The 17383-nt window shown below is 39.2% G+C and overlaps 2 protein-coding genes across 2 annotated transcripts; one reads left to right on the top strand and one right to left on the bottom strand.

Annotated features, from left to right (window-relative positions):
• The first annotated feature begins 8483 nt into the window (after positions 1-8483).
• On the top strand, positions 8484-11045 carry B0H65DRAFT_44122 (subunit 17 of mediator complex-domain-containing protein). The gene has a single exon (XM_062825510.1). It carries the CDS (start codon positions 8639-8641, stop codon positions 10610-10612), a length of 1974 nt encoding a protein of 657 aa, XP_062686708.1. The 5' UTR covers positions 8484-8638; the 3' UTR covers positions 10613-11045.
• An 869-nt stretch (positions 11046-11914) lies between these two features.
• Positions 11915-13766, bottom strand: B0H65DRAFT_505251 (uncharacterized protein; the record flags this gene model as incomplete). The annotated part of the gene is made up of 3 exons (XM_062827977.1): positions 11915-12163; positions 12223-13043; positions 13106-13766. 3 exons carry the CDS (start codon positions 13764-13766, stop codon positions 11915-11917), a joined length of 1731 nt encoding a protein of 576 aa, XP_062686707.1.
• Positions 13767-17383: the final 3617 nt, after the last annotated feature.

The raw sequence follows: 17383 nt of genomic DNA, 5'->3' as shown, positions 1-17383 counted from the left end.
TGTTAATTAAATTTACAATACGAAATTCTACGAATCCTTTAAAATTAATAATATTAATATTCGAAAGTAAATATAGGAAACGGTCTATTTCTCCTACAAAATTAATAATTTTCTATCCCTTTTATTTATAACCGAATAGTATATTAACGTTAAAATGGATTATAATTACCGTAAGGAGGATATTTAAACCAAAGTCCGCTAATAATATTATAATTACTTTAAACCCTTTTTAAGCGAACTTAGTAAAAGAAATAAAGGAATAAATAAGTAGGTCGATAGATAGGATATTATAATAATTAATATAATCCAGTATAAGGTTTTAAAGGTTATTATAATTAATGTTTAATTTAAAGACTTCTTAAATTATTTACAGCTTATTAAATTTAATTAAGTCTCTAATATTTCTAAATACTTTAATAAGAAAGTTTCGGTTAATAATTTTAATTTTCGCTTCATATTCGGGGACTTTTACCGTAAAGGATTAAACAAACGCCCTCCTCCTTTAATTAATAAAATTAAAAGTTATAAAGGAACGTTCGGTATAAGTTTAACTTTTAATAGTTTATAAAATAGCAGTATTAGAGACGAAGATGTTTTTCTTAATAAGATTTAAAATAATTAGCGTAAAAGGAAGCGCGAGTTTATAACCAGTCGCGAAATTCTAACTATAATTTTAAATCCCTTAATTCTATTACTAACGGTACGCTATAAAGCATACTAGTAAAGAACTTACTAAATTAAATATTATTAATACTTCTTTCCTAATGAAGTAATTGATTTTAAATAGAAGCTTATTAAGAAGGTTTAGGATAAAATTAAGAAGAATATCCGTAGCGATCTAAAATTAAAGAGAGAAATTGACTGCTTCGAATAAGAAATAGAATAAAATAGTAATAGTAATAATAATTAACTCTCTAACGAAAATACTTAGGAGGTAATATTAAATTATAAAATTACTATATACTAAACGATTTTCTAAGTAGGAAGAAATGATTCTAATAACCTTTACCCCTTTAAAGATAGTACAATCTTCGTTTTGGGGAATTCCTTTTATATTTTTAATAAAATTATTCATTTTATTAATTTTCGTTACGCTCTTTAGAATAATAAGCTCTAAGCTAAAAATTCCCGTATTCTTATTAAGGGATATAGCAATGTCAATATTATAATTTAAAGTTATAAAGGGCCTAAGAAATTCCGTTTCCAAAAGATAGCCTTCTATCCTAATTTTGTAACTAACTTTATATTTTTCTACTTCCTACGTAGAAAAAGCTTCTATTAAAACTAATAGTTATTTAATAATTGCCTACGGATATTAAATTGTTCATTCTTTTATTATTTTACAATTCGATACCGCTAAACGGTTTTTAAGAACTTCTCTTTATTCTTTTTTAGAATTGTTTTCTTTATCCAACGTAATTAATTTAATACCTTAAACGGCTATAAGTACTATAAGAAAGAGGTTATTATTTAATATTACTACTTTGGGTATTACGGCCTTTAAATATTTAATTATTTTATTAATATAATCGACGCTCGCTTTAAGGGCCCCTCTACTATTTATTATAACGTATATACCATTTTAAAAATTAAACGATAAATTAACCGTAGACCCTACGATTATAGTTATAACTTAGGAAAACGGTTGGCTATAGATTTCTTCGACTATATAAAGAATTATTAAGAATATTCTAACGTAATATTTATTATTTATAAATATACCGGGTATATTTAGAATTATTATATGAATTATTATATGATAAATTATAAGATAATAATAATTGTTTCCTTTTTTAATAATTTCTTTATAATATTACATACTTGATATAATATTTAACTTAAAATTATTAAATATAATAATAAACTTAGCGGCTCTTACGTAGTGAAAGAATTCTTTATTTTAAAAAGTATAGTTACTAAGCTTTCTATTCTATATATTTAAATTTAGAATGGTAGCGTAGAACGCTCGGGAGGTATTATTATGGAAAAATTTAGAATAATATTATAGAACTCTTATTTTTATAAAGATTTATAGTTAGATATCGTTTTTACAGTAATCTATTTAATTAATTAATCTCCTAGATTCCTCTACGATTAAATATCCCTATACGAATAATTTTATACTTTTATTACTAAACGAGACGGATAATTAATAATCCTACATAAATTAAATATTTTTTACTTTTATATATATAATTATAAAACCTTCGCTATAACTATTATTATTTAAAAGAAGGAGAAAAGGCTATAGAAAATAAATTTTAAAGTATAGATCGATTACTTTATTCAATACGTAGTATTATCTATTTACTATATTTAGAACCCTATTATTAATAAAATTATTAATATTCGCAATATAATATTTAATAAGGATATAATCTATTTTAGGGAGGTACTTATAGAGGTATAATCTTTAAAGATTTTATTTAACGAATTTATTATACTACTTTAAAAATATAATTAAACAGCTCTAATATTAGAAAATTTTAACTTTATTAATAGCCGAATCGACTTTAAAGATACCTAAACGTACAATATTCCCGGTTCCTTTTTCGAATCTAATTAAAATTAAACTTATTAAAAAGTAAAGACCGACTATATATTTCTAGAGCCCTAACTAAAAATATCAAACAACTCTATATCGATTAATTTTATATTTAATAAATACCCTACTCCTTTAAATTCGTTATAAAATTATCTACCGCCCGCTTCATTTTTAATTAATTTCTATTCTAACCCCCGTATTACAAAAGAGATCTATAAAGGTTTCGAACCTTAGAAGGCGGCTTTTAATATTAATAAATTTTACTAACTTTTAAATATATATAATAATAAGCCTATTATAAAGGTAGAACTATAATAATTCCTCTACGATTATAAAATTATTATTAAAGAAGAAGTCCATATATTAATAAATATAGGTAAGATTTAATTTATCTATCGGTCCCGCCTTCCCCTAGCGCTTAAAAACTATAAATCTTTTAATTATTATATTTTTAGAAACCTGTGTAAATAAATAGAATAAATTTATTTTAATAGCTATAAAGAAATAAGGATTTGGTTGGAAGTCGATAAGTACGAGCCCTATAGTCGAGGTAAATAAATCTTCGATTATATATAGGTATATACGTATAAATGCTTTAAAAATAATACGTTTAATAAAATTAAAATTCATTTCGTCGTATATAGAAATTAATAAATAAAGAAGGCTAGGTAGGAAACGTATATTTCTACTTTGGCTAATCGTTCACTTTGTACCCTTATTACTATAGCCGCTCGGTTTAATTTCGAACTTATTTAATAAAATATTATTAATACATTCGTTAATATTTATATAAATAAAGATAATTATATACATATATTCTTAAGGTATAAAGTCCTAAGGAAGATCCTTAAAATATTTAAAACCCTATACGGATTATAGTAATCTCTTTTCATCTAATAACGAAAGTTTATAAATACTTTTAAAACTATAAATTTCGAGCTGGTTTTTTAAGAACTATATATTCTTATTAATCATAATGTTTTCATTTTTTATTATATTAATAATATTATTTTCGCTTATTATTCTAATTATATAGCCAAAGTTCAAAAATATATAGATAATCTTAATTAGTAATACTATATAATTAGAAGAAACGAACTATAATAGTTCCTAAGTATTAAAATTATTCGAAATCGTTAAATAAAGAAGATTTGGCTCTCTTAACGTTTATAGTTATAAAAGATTTACTAATTTGTAGGTAATAAATGAATTATAATAATCCTTATATTAAACGTCGAATTCGTCCCCTTTTAGGGTAGATGTAAAAAGCCCGAGGCGTTACAATTAAATTGGACTTTAATATAATAATAGTAATCAATTCATTAATAATCCGAATAAAATCCCGATTTAACTCCCGTACAAGTTGGGTTAAACTAATATATATAGTAGCCGCAAGTCGTTCCTAACTTACTCGATTAAAAATAGGCAAGCCTACCTTAACTTAGATAAGGTCGGGTTATAATAACTATATAAACCTACTTCGACTTAATTTATATTAAGTCGGGCGAGAGGTAAATCTATTTTAAATTAACTTTGGGCTCTTATAATACCCTCCAAATTAAATTTCATCGTTTCAATATAGAATTTAAATGCTATATATATAAAAAGAGGAAAAATTTTATTATATTACCCTCCTTCCGATCTATTTACTTAGGGGTAGTATTAGATTTAAATATTTTTAATTCTTTTATTATTACAGTAAGCTTTATAGATATAATAGAATAAATCGAGTTTGGTTAAGATTTAGGATTTATTTAAGCGGAAACGATTATTTATTATTTTCTTTTAGGAATTAATATTAATTTTAATATTAGAACGTTAACGGACGGTAAATTAGGTAATTTATTAAGTTTTTATTACGTTATAGAAGAATTTGTAGAGGTTTAGGATTAAATATTCTTTTTTATTTATTATAATAGTATTAGATTAGACCGATTTGAAAAATAGTAAGACGGATTTAAAATAGGTATTACTTTTATATTAATAATATTTTTATCCTTTATATTTAAATTTTAGTATATCCGGATAGAAGTATCTGACGTTTTTAGATTGTTAATTACAAAAATTGCTGTTTGGGCCGTCGGTGTTAGAAATATTTTATAAAATTGTAGTTAAATCTATAATTAATTTTTCTATCCGTTTATTATTATTTTTTAAAGAGATTTTAATAATAGTAATTAGGATTTCTATAATTGTAATTATATTATTTAAATTGAATTTCGGTAGCGGGGCTGAATTAATAATTTTATTTCTTTAATTATAATTATAATGGCCTTATTAATTATAGTTTGTAAAAAATTTTATTAATATTTGAAACGTTTTCGAAAAAGGTTTTAAATTGAAGGCGGTAGTATAAAATTTAGTATTTTTATTTCTTTTGTAATTTATTCCCTAACAGGAGGTAAATTTAATATGTTAATTATAATTTTAGGAATTTAAAGTAGTAGGGATATTAGAACGGGCGTAATTGGTAATTTTATTAGAGATAGCCTTTATTAATTTATTCCCGAAAATAAAAAAGGAAGAATTTAAATTAGTTTAGAAATTTAGGGAAGGGGTTTACTAAGAGAATTTATAAAATATATTTAATATTTACTAAGAGTAGGTTTAATTATTCTTATTCATAAATTTTAATTAAATACGGTTAGAATTGTTTTTTAAGTTCGGGCGTTATTACCTTTAAATTGAATTTAATTTACGGAGGTTAAATTTTAATATTTCCAAATTGAAAAAAAAAGGTAATTTTAATTTTTAATTATATTTGTAAATAAAATATCGTTATTTCCTTATAATCGGCTAAAAAAATTATTATTAGAGTTCCAAATTAATTCTACTATCAGGGGTTAGTAACGAAATAAATTACTTAATTCGGTTAAAGTATCAAGTTATAAAGGAATTCTTTCTTCTTTTTGATTACCTTTACTTCCTATAAAACTAAAACTTTTAATTAGAATTAAATATTTTTAATTCTAAATTACTAACTATAAGTTTGCAACTTCTTCTATATTTAATTTATTAAATTATATTGGAAATTAATATAGGATTTAAGTAGCGCGATTTATTTTAGAGCCGACTTATTTATAAAATGAATATAAATTAATTTCCGAAAGTCTAATTTAGTAATAAAACGATAAGAACGTTATTACTTTTATGTAAATTAAATTTACTTAAAGTAAATATATTCAATATATTTATAATATTATTCCCTATATATAAAATTAAGGTAGAGGCTTATTTATATTATTCTCGTTTCTTAATTAATAGATTTTAAAATAGTAAGAAGGTATAGGTGCTTCATAGTAATTCGGGTATATATTACATTTTAATATTAAATTAAAATAACGATTGAATAGAATTTTCTATATTTTATTAAATGTTTATTAATAAAAATAGGTTAAACTCTATATTACGTAATAGCGGATTTATATCTTCTGAACTTTATAATTTAATTTCTTAGAATAGGATTTTAGATTTCAGGAATTTAATTTTGGATTAACTAGAATTAACCCTCTCTACTTTAGGTCGGGCTTTAAATTTTTAAAATTTAATAGCGGATTAATTAAAATTAGCTCTTTCTAGCTCGGGCTGGGCTTTAAACTTCTAAGATTTAATAGCAAATTAATTAGAATTAGTCCTTTTTAATTCGGGTCGGGCTTTAAATTTTAAGGAGTTAATATTAATAGAGGACGAAAATCCCTACTTCTCCCTCGAAAGGGTTTTAAATTTTGAATATTTATATTTGGCCTTATAAAATTTCAATTCCGTATAGGGGTCGGCTTTATTAGATTCGCGTTTAATAAATTCGGTTTAATTAGAAATAGTTTTATTATTCCGAGTAGAATAATTTTCGAATTCGGGCTCGTTTTTAATTTAAATAAATTCGAATATTTATAAAAGGTAATCGGTAGGGTAACTTAACGTAATTTATAATTTATCGTAATTATAGCCAGTTTAATCTTCGGACTTTAATTTATTTTTGGATTTATCAAAAAACTTATTTTAATTTTCAATTTAATTAAAAAATTTATTTACCGGGGGTACCTATTCGACCGATTGTACATTATATTTTTATATATATTTAATTATAATCTTAAATAAACTTTTAGGGATATAGAAGTCGAGAGACTAAAATCGGGGAAAAGCGGGTAATATAGCGTTTCGAAATTATTTCATTATTTTTATTTTAATTATTATATTTAATTAATTATTAGTAATAATAGATAAAAATCCTATTAGGGTTTAAAACTATCGTTTATTATTATTTAATATTGTTCAATACTATTTCGCGTTTAAATTCGCGTATAAATAGTTAAATATATAACATAAGTTGCGTTAGACCGCGTAATTAGATAAATCGAATATAATTAAAGGTAGATTCGATAAAATGTTAAAGGTATAATTAGTTAGTAATATAGGTACGAGGCCGGGCTATTTTATAGTAGGTTAGCGATTTATATATAAAAATAAAAATAAAAATTGTATAGTATAATTAATGAGTTTAAGCCTATTAATTGGGTATTATTTATAAAAAGCCCGAAGCGTTATAATTAAACTGGACTTTAATATAATAATAGTAATTAATTTATTAATAATCCGAATAAGATCCCAACTTAATTCCTATATAAGTCGAATTGAGCTAATATATATAGTAGCTGTAAATCGTCCCTAATTTGCTCGATTAAAGATAGGCGAGCCTACTTTAATTTAGATAGGATCGGGTTATAATAGTTATACGAGCTTGCTTCGACTTAATTTATATTAAGTCGGGCGAGAGGCAAGTTTGCCTCAAGCTAATTTTGGCTTCTTATAGTAGAGCCTCCCCTTATTTAATTTATTTCTATTAAATTAAAATAGGATTAGTATTTTATACCGCCGTTATTATTCGATTAAACATTGCCTTTATTACAAACTATTTTTCTAAATATAATTATAACCCTAATTTAAATTATTATAAAATTATAAATAAAGTACTTTATTACTTCTACGCAACCATTAATATAGCGCTCTATTTTAAAAGAAATAATATTCTTCATATGATTTTAAATTCGTTATTTGCCGATAACTTTATAAATAGAAAGAGCTTATAAAGTTTTACCATTAAATCGTTTAGCGATTTAATCTATTAGGGCGCTACTAAATAGGTTACTATAATTACTTCTACAATAAAAATAGAATTTTTCGTAATAATTAATATAGTAAAGGAAGTTATCTTTATGATGAGGCTAATTATAAATCTTATTATAAGGCTAGTTAATCCTATCTCTACGCTTAATTATAATAATTAATAGATAATTAGAGCGTTAATTATAAAGGCTATTAAATTGGTAATTAAGTTTAAATATATAAATATTTATAAATATTAGGTAAAATAGGAGGTTTTACTAAGAGAATTAAAATTAAGTACCTATAGACTATAAAAATGCTTGTAGATAGGTTAACGAACGTATTAGATATAGAGAAATATAAGGAGTTTATAAGGCTATTAGGAATAGATTTAGTGAAGGATAAGGAATTAAGGAATAGGGAGAACGTAATATAGTATATTGAGTTGGATGAAATTAACAAGGAAATTAATCCTAGGATAGTTATGTGGATAGTTTCTTTTCTTAGGCAGTTTCGTTTTTATAAGACTTTAATTGGAGAGGTATATTAATTTAGAGGGTTAAATCCAGCTAGTAAGGAGAGGGTTTTGAAAGAGGATTAGCTTCCTAACCTCCCTAAATGGTTACAAACCCTCTTAATATTCTAGGAGCCCCCAATTCTGGTTCCACAACACTCTTCCTAGATATACATACAATATAGAGGTTTACCCATTTTTATCGTTGAATCAATCTACTTAGCCGTGCTTTCTGACAGGACCCGGAAGCCAAAGCCTGCTGTGGGGGTCAACTGAACGGGAACGGCACGGATACTGTGGTCTGTGCGTCCCCGCCGTGATTCGGCAGGCAGCTTCCACTGGCACTCGGCTTCCAACCGCGAAGCTCTGTCGCCTTGACCAAGCTGCATGGCTTCTTACAACGCAAACAACCACGACAGAAACGATACTTTGCCAGGCCACACTTATTCAGCATATTTGAAGTCATTATACGGACAATGGATTCTCCTCTCAACCTACGGCCACGGCCGCCAAACAGTAGAGGGCCCCAAACAATCGCCGACTTCATCCGACGCGTCAACGCAGAGCCCGGCGGTTTTCGAGCTCTCAACGAAGAGGAAGTGCGCAGGAACGTCATTGCCGAGCGCAATGGGATTCACGAAGATGTCGAAATGGTTACCGATCAGGAGGCCGACGACGACTCCAAGAAACCCGATATCATTGCTGCTCGCCACAACATCGTCATGAACCTCGGCCAGGCCATCCAGATGTCCTCGAATTTCCTCGACTTTATCTCGCTCCTTCTCTCCAAAGAAATCCCCACTCAAGCCGCCGTCTCTATTTCGCCATGGCTACGAAGTCAAGTTCCGATCGGATCCATCGGCGCCACCCAGCTCGACGCGCCGACTCCTCTGACCCAGAGTAGAGTGGCCGACAACAAGCTGATCACCATCGGCAAGCGACTGGTCGCCCTCAACGAGGCAGCTGATACTGCTCTTGCCGCTGCGAACAGGCTTCGCCAAGAGATCAACTCCGAGACAAAATACTGGCAGGAAGTCTTGACCGTTAGCCAAAAGGGCTGGTCAACCGCCCGCCTACCCCAAGAACCGCACGACATGGCCGTCAAGTTTGGCTTCTCCAATGCTGCGCCCATGTTCAAGAACAACAGCGTTGCGCCTCTGAAAAGGGCTGAGGATGGTTCGGTCCGCCTGGAATACGGGAGAATGGGTTCCAGATCTGAACGTCTCCAGGTCACCCTTCTGCACAACGGGGAGGTCATCGGAAGATCACCTCTTCCTCGGCCCCTACCCGACCATGCTCCGTTGGACGATCGCGTTAAAGAGGCACGGAATACCATATTTGCGCAAGAGCTATGGCACGAAATCAACCGGGAAGGTCGCACACTGCACGGTCACCATGTCCGCCTAGAACAGTCGGCTGTAACCTGCGCTCTTGATCCAAACCGGTCCATCTCCTTCGAGCTGGTGGGCTTGGAAGATCAAGATCCCTCCAGGGCACCTCTACCCGGTAATCTCGACGCCGAGACGGCCTCGATCACCCTCCACCTCCTTCTGAGCAATGCTCACAGGCAAAATCAGCTCAAGCGCTCTGAGCGGACCGCGCCCAACGCCGTGAGGGGTCCGCCGCCGCCCTACAACCTTCTCCTCCCCATCATCACCTACTACAGACACGAAAAGACACTGGAAGACTGCACCACCTTCCTAGCCGCCTTCTGCGCCGCTCTCCGCTCCGCAGGGATCCAATCCTCCTTCAGCATGACCGAAAGCATCAACAAGGGCTCCCCCACCGCTCCGCCCTCCGAGGCGCTCATGAACACCCTCCTCCACCCTTCCGAAGTCCAATTCGACTTGACCATCACGCCCGCCTCGCGCTTGCGCATCCTGGCCAAGCCATCCCCCGTTTTCGGCACCCGATTCTCCATCTACCTCCTCCATCCGCAGTCTAACCACCTCACCAGCTCGTTCCCGCCTAACCAGACCGACTCGGTCTACGAGAATATCAAGGAGCTGGTCCGCTATCTCAGTAATGCGGTGCCCCGCGCGCTGACCATGTATTATTACCCTCTTGTTCAGGAGATGCGTAACAGCGGGAATAAGGGCAACAACGGCGAAATCCCAACTCCTTCTGCTACTAATACTACAACCTGGATCATCCACCCAGATGACCTCGGTCTAGTCGACGACGATACCGAGACTTTCGGTGTCCGGTTTGCTTTTGTCTCGAACCACACCCGCGGCGATGCTGGAGGTGATGGGGTTGACGACGCAGCAGCAACAGAGCCAGAGCTGCGCGTCACCGGAGACTTCATGGAAGACGGCAAGCGCGTTCACAATGAATGGAAGTGGACTGCTTTGGGCGCCGGTGCCGGTCAGACTGGCGGCAGTCTAGATGACATCGTCAAGCACATCTTGGCAAATGGACCATCGTCGTCGTCGGTGTTGTCTGCTTAGGAAGCTCAAGATGAGACATACCCATTACCTTCCATATCTGGGACTTTGACTTTGACTTGGACTTGGATACGTGAGTGGTACAGCGGTTGGTTGCAAGCCTTTTTCGGTGAGGAGGATTGCCCGTTGGGTTTGATGGACAACGTCGAGGACCAAAGGCGGGAGTGGACGCGGATGTTGGACGCAAATGAAGCGTATTTTTTCTCGAAACTGTCTCTGAATGAGACTGAAGATTGAAGACTGAAGCACAAGAGAGAGGGCTAAGCTGGGTCTACAGCGGGGAGAAACGTACCCGTCTATCTAGATCGGTTAACGGCTTACGGTTATAGATACACATGCATACATAAATACTTTACCCCTTCCTTACATCTTTTGACAAATCATTATTTCGGCGTGCGGTACCGGACTGCGTAGCCGGAAAATATGGCAGTCTTCTTTCCATCGATGTGGTTTCAAAACGGTTTCTTCTTGTTTTCTTTCTGCCTCAGCCTAAAGTCCTAGTAGCAGCATGCTCATGTCATGGTTCCATGTCCGCGGAACAGCGAGTACCAGTCATCTCAACCAACTGAAGGGTTCTACAGCCAACTGACACCTCCAGGGTGGTACGGCCAAGTTCTGAAAATAACTCGCCACCCCCTTTCCCCCTTTGTTTACTTGATCGACTCTCGGGGTACAGCCTGTCATACTGTATCACGAACGACGACAAGGTTACAAATGATTACCTACGTGCGAGGTTCTGAACGGCAGCTCGTACAAATATGACTAGCCTGGAACAGAAAATGAAACGAAATACTAGGAGAGTCGTGGAAGCCACTGACAGTCCACAAAGATATGGGCACAAATTGATCATTAACGTCGTAAAGATTCGTGCGTGCTACCTTCAGGTATATGCTTTGTTGGTCTAAGAACAACACCACCCACTACACCCTCCTGCTCCCGCTCCTTCCGCTATGAAACGTACGTATAACCAACATTCTGAATGCGGGACTCATTGACATTCATCGCATGCATGAATTGTTCATCATCTTCATGCGTAATGTTTTTCTTTTTCGTCATAAGTCATAAGATCTACCATCCAAAATAACAACCAAACATGACATACATCGTGACATGACGTGAGGGGTAACATGATTAACCAAAAAGAACCATCCAAAACCAAACCAAGGGAAAAATAGTGTATAAGCAGAATAAGATGGTAATAGAATGAAAAGCAGTACCGTTTCATCCAACGCGCTTGGTATTACCTTCCCGTACATAACGTGCCAAGTCTATAGTCGAGTCGTAATCCGCATCAAAGGTGAGAGTTTAGCGGTACCTGCCCCCAACCGTGCTGTGCCTGTCATAGATGACCTCGTGCTCGACGATACGCTCGCGATCGTCGTCCCAGCGATCATCGCGCGAGCGATGGCGGCTGTGGCTCTGGTTGTTGTGGTGGTGATCGCGGAAATCGTAGTCATCGCGAGAGTACTCGCGCTCCCACTGAATCTCGCGAATGCGGTCCTTGCGAGCCTGGCGAATCTTGTCGGAAAGCTGAACGCAGCGAAGAACATCCTCCTGTTTACTGGGTTAGTGACTGGCCCAGAAAGTATGAGTTCAACTGGAAGGCAACTTACATAGCGCAGGTACTGCATGATATAGAAGAAGTACTCAGTTTCCTCGTAGTCATAACCAAGCTCCTCAATAGCCTCACGAGTGACGAGATCCTTGGTGATCTCGGTCCACATCTCGCTACGACGGGGGTTCTGCGAGCCGTGGATGCTGATGCGCTTGTCGGTAATCCTTTCGGTCACCCTCTCCCGGTCATCACCGCCCCGCTCGTTGTAGATCTGAATGCTGAGTCGGCTATCGCGGGCGTCACGGTCGCGCTCACGGTCATAGTCACGGTCAGACGCAGAGGACGCGGAAACGACACTCCTCTCATCACGCTCAGGGATGAACTGGGAGCGCCTAACTCCGCTGTACTTCTGCCATGTGACCTCGGCAGAGGCACCACCGGCACCATCCAACCGCACGCGCTCGGTTCCGGGAGGAACATCAATGATGGTCCAGTCCTTGGTGATACCGTTGTACGCCTCGCCCATCTGGCCCCTCGAGTCGATCTTGGACGTGATGTACCTAGCCTCATCGTCAAAGTCAATGTGGGGAGGAGCCTCCGAATGGGCACGACGGCCGCCACTGCGGGAAACGCTGCGGCGACGCTCGACGTCGACATGGAGGCGACCGGCATCGGCGTGGATCATGAGATCGTCATCATAAGCGTGTCTGGGCGAGCGGCGCTCCTGAGAGCGGCCACGGCTCTTAGAGGCGTGCCTGTGGATGTCAATTTCGGTGTCCTTGCGAGAGGTGTAGATGTCGATCTCGGTCTCGGAAAGTTGCGGCTGCTTGCGGCGAACTGGGGAGGCAGGCCGAGATGGTGGGCGCACGGAGATCATGCCTTGTATGTGTTAGTGTTCTGCAAGCTTGAATTCTGCAGTATGGGTTGGAGAAGTAACGTACCATGGTCGATATCGCGGTAGTGAGTGATGACTTCTCTCTCAATGACAGGTCCCTTGATGACCTGAGGCTGCTGAGGCTGAGGCGGCGGGCTGGGCTCACGCTCCTTCTCTCTCTCAACAATGCGAATGTGCTCACGGATGTTCCGGTCAGGCGAAGGGGAGCGAGGTCGCTGGCGTTCCCGCTGAGTTTCCCGAATCTCAAGCCTCTCCATGCGGGGAGGAGACGGGCTCCTCTGACGTTCGACAATACGGGTGCTTGCGCGAATCCTGTCAGCAGGAGGGCGGCTGGACTCGCGGACACGGTCGACGGTATGGATGTGAATGTCCGACTCCTCAGTGCGTCTCCGGGGTTCAGGGCTGACACTCCTAGCTCTGTGGACGATGCGCTCGTGCATATGCACAGGGCTGGGTGACCTTCGCCGGGGACGCTCAACAGTCTCGACCTCCCTCTGCCTCAGCACCAGCTGGCCTGCTTCGGAGCGCCTGTCGTCACGCAGGAAGGCGGGAGTACGGTCACGCTCATGGATGTGAATATCGATATCCTCATCCGCGTAGCGGACAGGAGGGCCACGGCTAGCAGCACGGCTAGGAGCGCGGCTAGGAGCGCGGCGGGGTGACTCCCTGTAGTAGTCGTCGAACTCGACCCGGCTTCTGCTGGCCATGGTCGCTAGTGTATGATGTTGGTTGTTGTGGTTGTTGGTGTTGTAGTTGGGTGGTGGTATGAACAGCCGGTGAAGGACCGAGAGAGGATGTGTGACCAGGTGAAGTCTGGAATCTCAGGCCAGCGGGGTGATGACTGGGTTATGAAAATTTCTCAAGCCAGCCTTCTTCTAGGCTGCGAAGTGTGGCAGAGCCTGACGTTTAAGTAAGAGGGGAAGCCGGGAGAAGGAACTCGTGGACAGAGAGGGTGGGAGTGAGGGCGGGGTTGGTCTGAGACTAGGAAGTGGACTAGACAGACAGGGTGGGCGAGTGGAAGAGAGTGGGCGTGTGACCGTGATCTTGGCAAGCTACCAAGTTCCTTCTTCAGCTGATGATGTGATGGATGACTGTCGGCCTGGAATCCGTGTGGTTGGGCTGCGGTTAGGACCGATCTGGGTACCTATGTTCTTGACGGGAACCTACGAGAAGACTCTGATGACCTGCTGAGAGGACTGCAGAACGAGGACCTCTTGATGCTTATGAACTTGCAGTCTGAAGGACAAAAACTGGAGATAACGGGATACGGAGAGAGGAGAAGTAGACAAACACATTTAAGGAAGGAGGCAGTGACGGGAGGGGCATGGAGAAGAAGGCTCCCGAAACCCACTCTGGAATTGCGCAGCAACACCGGGGAGGAGTGACTGCAACTGACTGGCACACACTCCAACTCGTTCCCTCCTCAGTGGAACAAACACCCGGGCGTAGCATGATACGTGATAGTACATTACCGAAGCAAAGTTGGGTCTGACGAAGTTTCAGGGTCCGGCCCGGTTTGTGACCAGTTTCTGGCCATGTTGATGTTCTTTTTCCCATAATGACTGCCCTGGTTGAGCATGTTGAGGTTGGGAACCGCCCAGACATTGGACGTCCAGCCAATTGCCCGGGAGTGTAATTGGGCTCGAAACCAACGTCATCATCCCACCATAACTGGGAAGGTGCTGGGGGGAACCATTCAGTGCCTTTTCTTGGAGCCTGCTCAAGCGCAGTTTGGTCTCCATCCCATACAACAGGCTGCATCCTTGCGCCCTAGTGTCGTCTGCTCAGCGCTTGCCGTGAGGCCGAGGCGCCATCCCAAGTTCCATCCAAACTTACCAACCCCTGGCCCGACATAGTGTAATGGAGTGTCATTACGGTACGTACCGGGCTGTATGAGATCTGAGGGGGCTGGTCCCCTAGAAACAACAACAGGGACAATATCTAGTTTCATCGCAACAAGCTTAAATTCAACCACGTATGTCAATGAAAGAAGTGATGCCGCGTCGTATGTTTATCTGGGCTTGGTGTTGGTGAAGTGAAGACCAAGTGAACTAGTCAGTGTGAGACTGAAGTTTGTGGATTGAGTTGACGGGTTTGGGGTACATTACATTGCACTTGATTACACTCGGGTTACGTTACTCAGGAACTCACGATAGCCGATGGTTTTGCGCCGTTGGGTTCGTCCCGTCAACCTCAAAGTCTAGAATCTTCCCACCAGCAAAGCCACCCGGCAGTCACCATCATTTACCGAAAAGGGTAGAGACCCGGAGCTGGCGATGCCGTCGCCTTACAATGGCTTTGGATGTGTCAAGCTCGAGAAGTGGAAAGTCGACAATTGTTTCCACTGGCAGCGGGTAAAACTATCATAACCAGCCACTTTACTAGCTGCTTCTTAGTGCATAACTGCATGCCCAGCCGCAACGCCCAACAGCACAAGTTCCGTCTTTACGTCGTCCTGCAGGAGGGCTGTGCCGCGACAGGCTCTGAAGAGGTTTGAACCCACGGCGTCACGGGCGGGCAGGCCGCGGCCGTCGACAGCCGACTCCACGGCATAGTGATAGCTCCTCTGTCTTGGGGTTCCGTCAACGGAAACAGAGCGCGGGATTTCAGAAATCTAGTCAGCAAATAGTCGCGCTGGGCTTCAGGCTATGAATGCCTCTTACTGGCTGGGCTGAAGCTCATGAGACGACGGCTTCAGTTCTGCCCCTCCTTCTCGGCCCTTCCGCTTGTCCCTACGACGGCATGCTCCCCTCCACTGCCCCTCCCTTATTCGTTCCCGTCCCCTCTCCATGTGTTTTAGCCTGCCCCACCATGTCCATTGCTTTCCACTCACAGTCGTGAAAATCAAACAGGTCAAATCTTCTCTTTGCTTGTGATCTTCGTCATCGCATCCGCTCACCACCTCGTACACATGTTTACACGGGCCTCCCTTGACTCCCCCGTCACACGAACCATGATCTACCAATCATCCGATCGGGATTCTCACGACATCGGACCAAAATCTCAGAATGAACCCGTTCGGATGAAGTCGTCCCATCTCCTTGCGCTTTGATCCCGTCTTCACTGAACCAAATTCTCGGGATGCGAAAGCGAAAAAAACAATGCCGTCGGCGTCGCCGTTATCGTCTTGGGCACATCCGGGCTGAGGTCCAGACGGAGTTGAAGAAGCGGAAAATCTCAACAGCCGGCGGCAGCGTCGCCAGCACTCAGCGGTGCCAGCGGGGTTTGTGGGTGACCCTGTGACGCAATCATGCAGCTTGAAGCTTCGAACGATAAAATAGTCCGACCAGTGAGACATCGAGAAACCACAAGAAATCACAAGAAATCCCAAGACTTGCTTTTCGGGACAAGAACTTTAGCATCATCTATATTTCATCGACCGACTGCTGTTCGACCAAGGGAGCAATACACATAGAATAGTCCAAGTGGGTATACGGTACTGTGTTATAGGGCTGGCCAGAATCACAGCCAGAAACATGCAGTCATCCGAATGAAAGCAAAGGTTCCAAGGTATCACATTCACACCTCCTGATATCACCATCGCAGTCGCTCTTCCTTACAAAAGAATCAACGTCTTGCTTGACCGCCAGCGTGGTGCGAGGATGACTCCCAGGGAACACGGAGCCAGTTACACTACACTTGCCCGTAGAATATCTCCCAGTCATAAACATGGCATCATATGAAAAGCGGTGCTTTGGAACCACAAACCCACCGGTTGAGCCTGACTGCCTACCGGCTACTACACAAACACAGAACATAACGACTACTTCCCAGAGCCTCATACAATAAGATTTCGGTCAGGCAATCAACGTTGTAGCACAAGGCAGAATTTTCGATGCACGGCTTTCGGAGCCTCCTACTATCGATAAAGAATTAAGGATAGCCGCTTGCATCTATCTGGTCTGTCAGTGTCTCGATGGTTTCAAACTTCCAAGCACCGGATCATCGCTTTGGCTGGATTGGGCATCAACGAAAAATTATGTATTGTGTGTAAGTACGGTAAGAATGCCCCATTACTTCATAGTCGATGATCAGGGGTGGAAGACACTTCAAACAGGCCGGTAGCAAAGATGATCAGGAACTCGATTCGAACTCGAGATGATCTACGATTTCTATCAAGTGTGCCGGCATATTATTGACAAGCATGATGAGCATAACCGACACATGCCATGCCTCGTGTCTTGGTTGCTCGTCTGCCATTTTTAGACGCAATACCCCTTGAGAGTGGCAAAAACGTTAACCGGTAGGTACACTAAACCTGGACCTGCAAGTAAATGGCTATCATTCGTGCCATTGACCCAATCGTGCATCTCGGTAGAGGTAT

Source organism: Neurospora tetraspora, assembly GCF_033439725.1.
Source record: "Neurospora tetraspora strain CBS 560.94 chromosome Unknown B0H65scaffold_1, whole genome shotgun sequence".
Taxonomy (NCBI): Eukaryota; Fungi; Ascomycota; class Sordariomycetes; order Sordariales; family Sordariaceae; genus Neurospora; species Neurospora tetraspora.
Note: the sequence above shows the minus strand (reverse complement) of the source record. Positions and strands in the feature narration are given on the sequence as shown.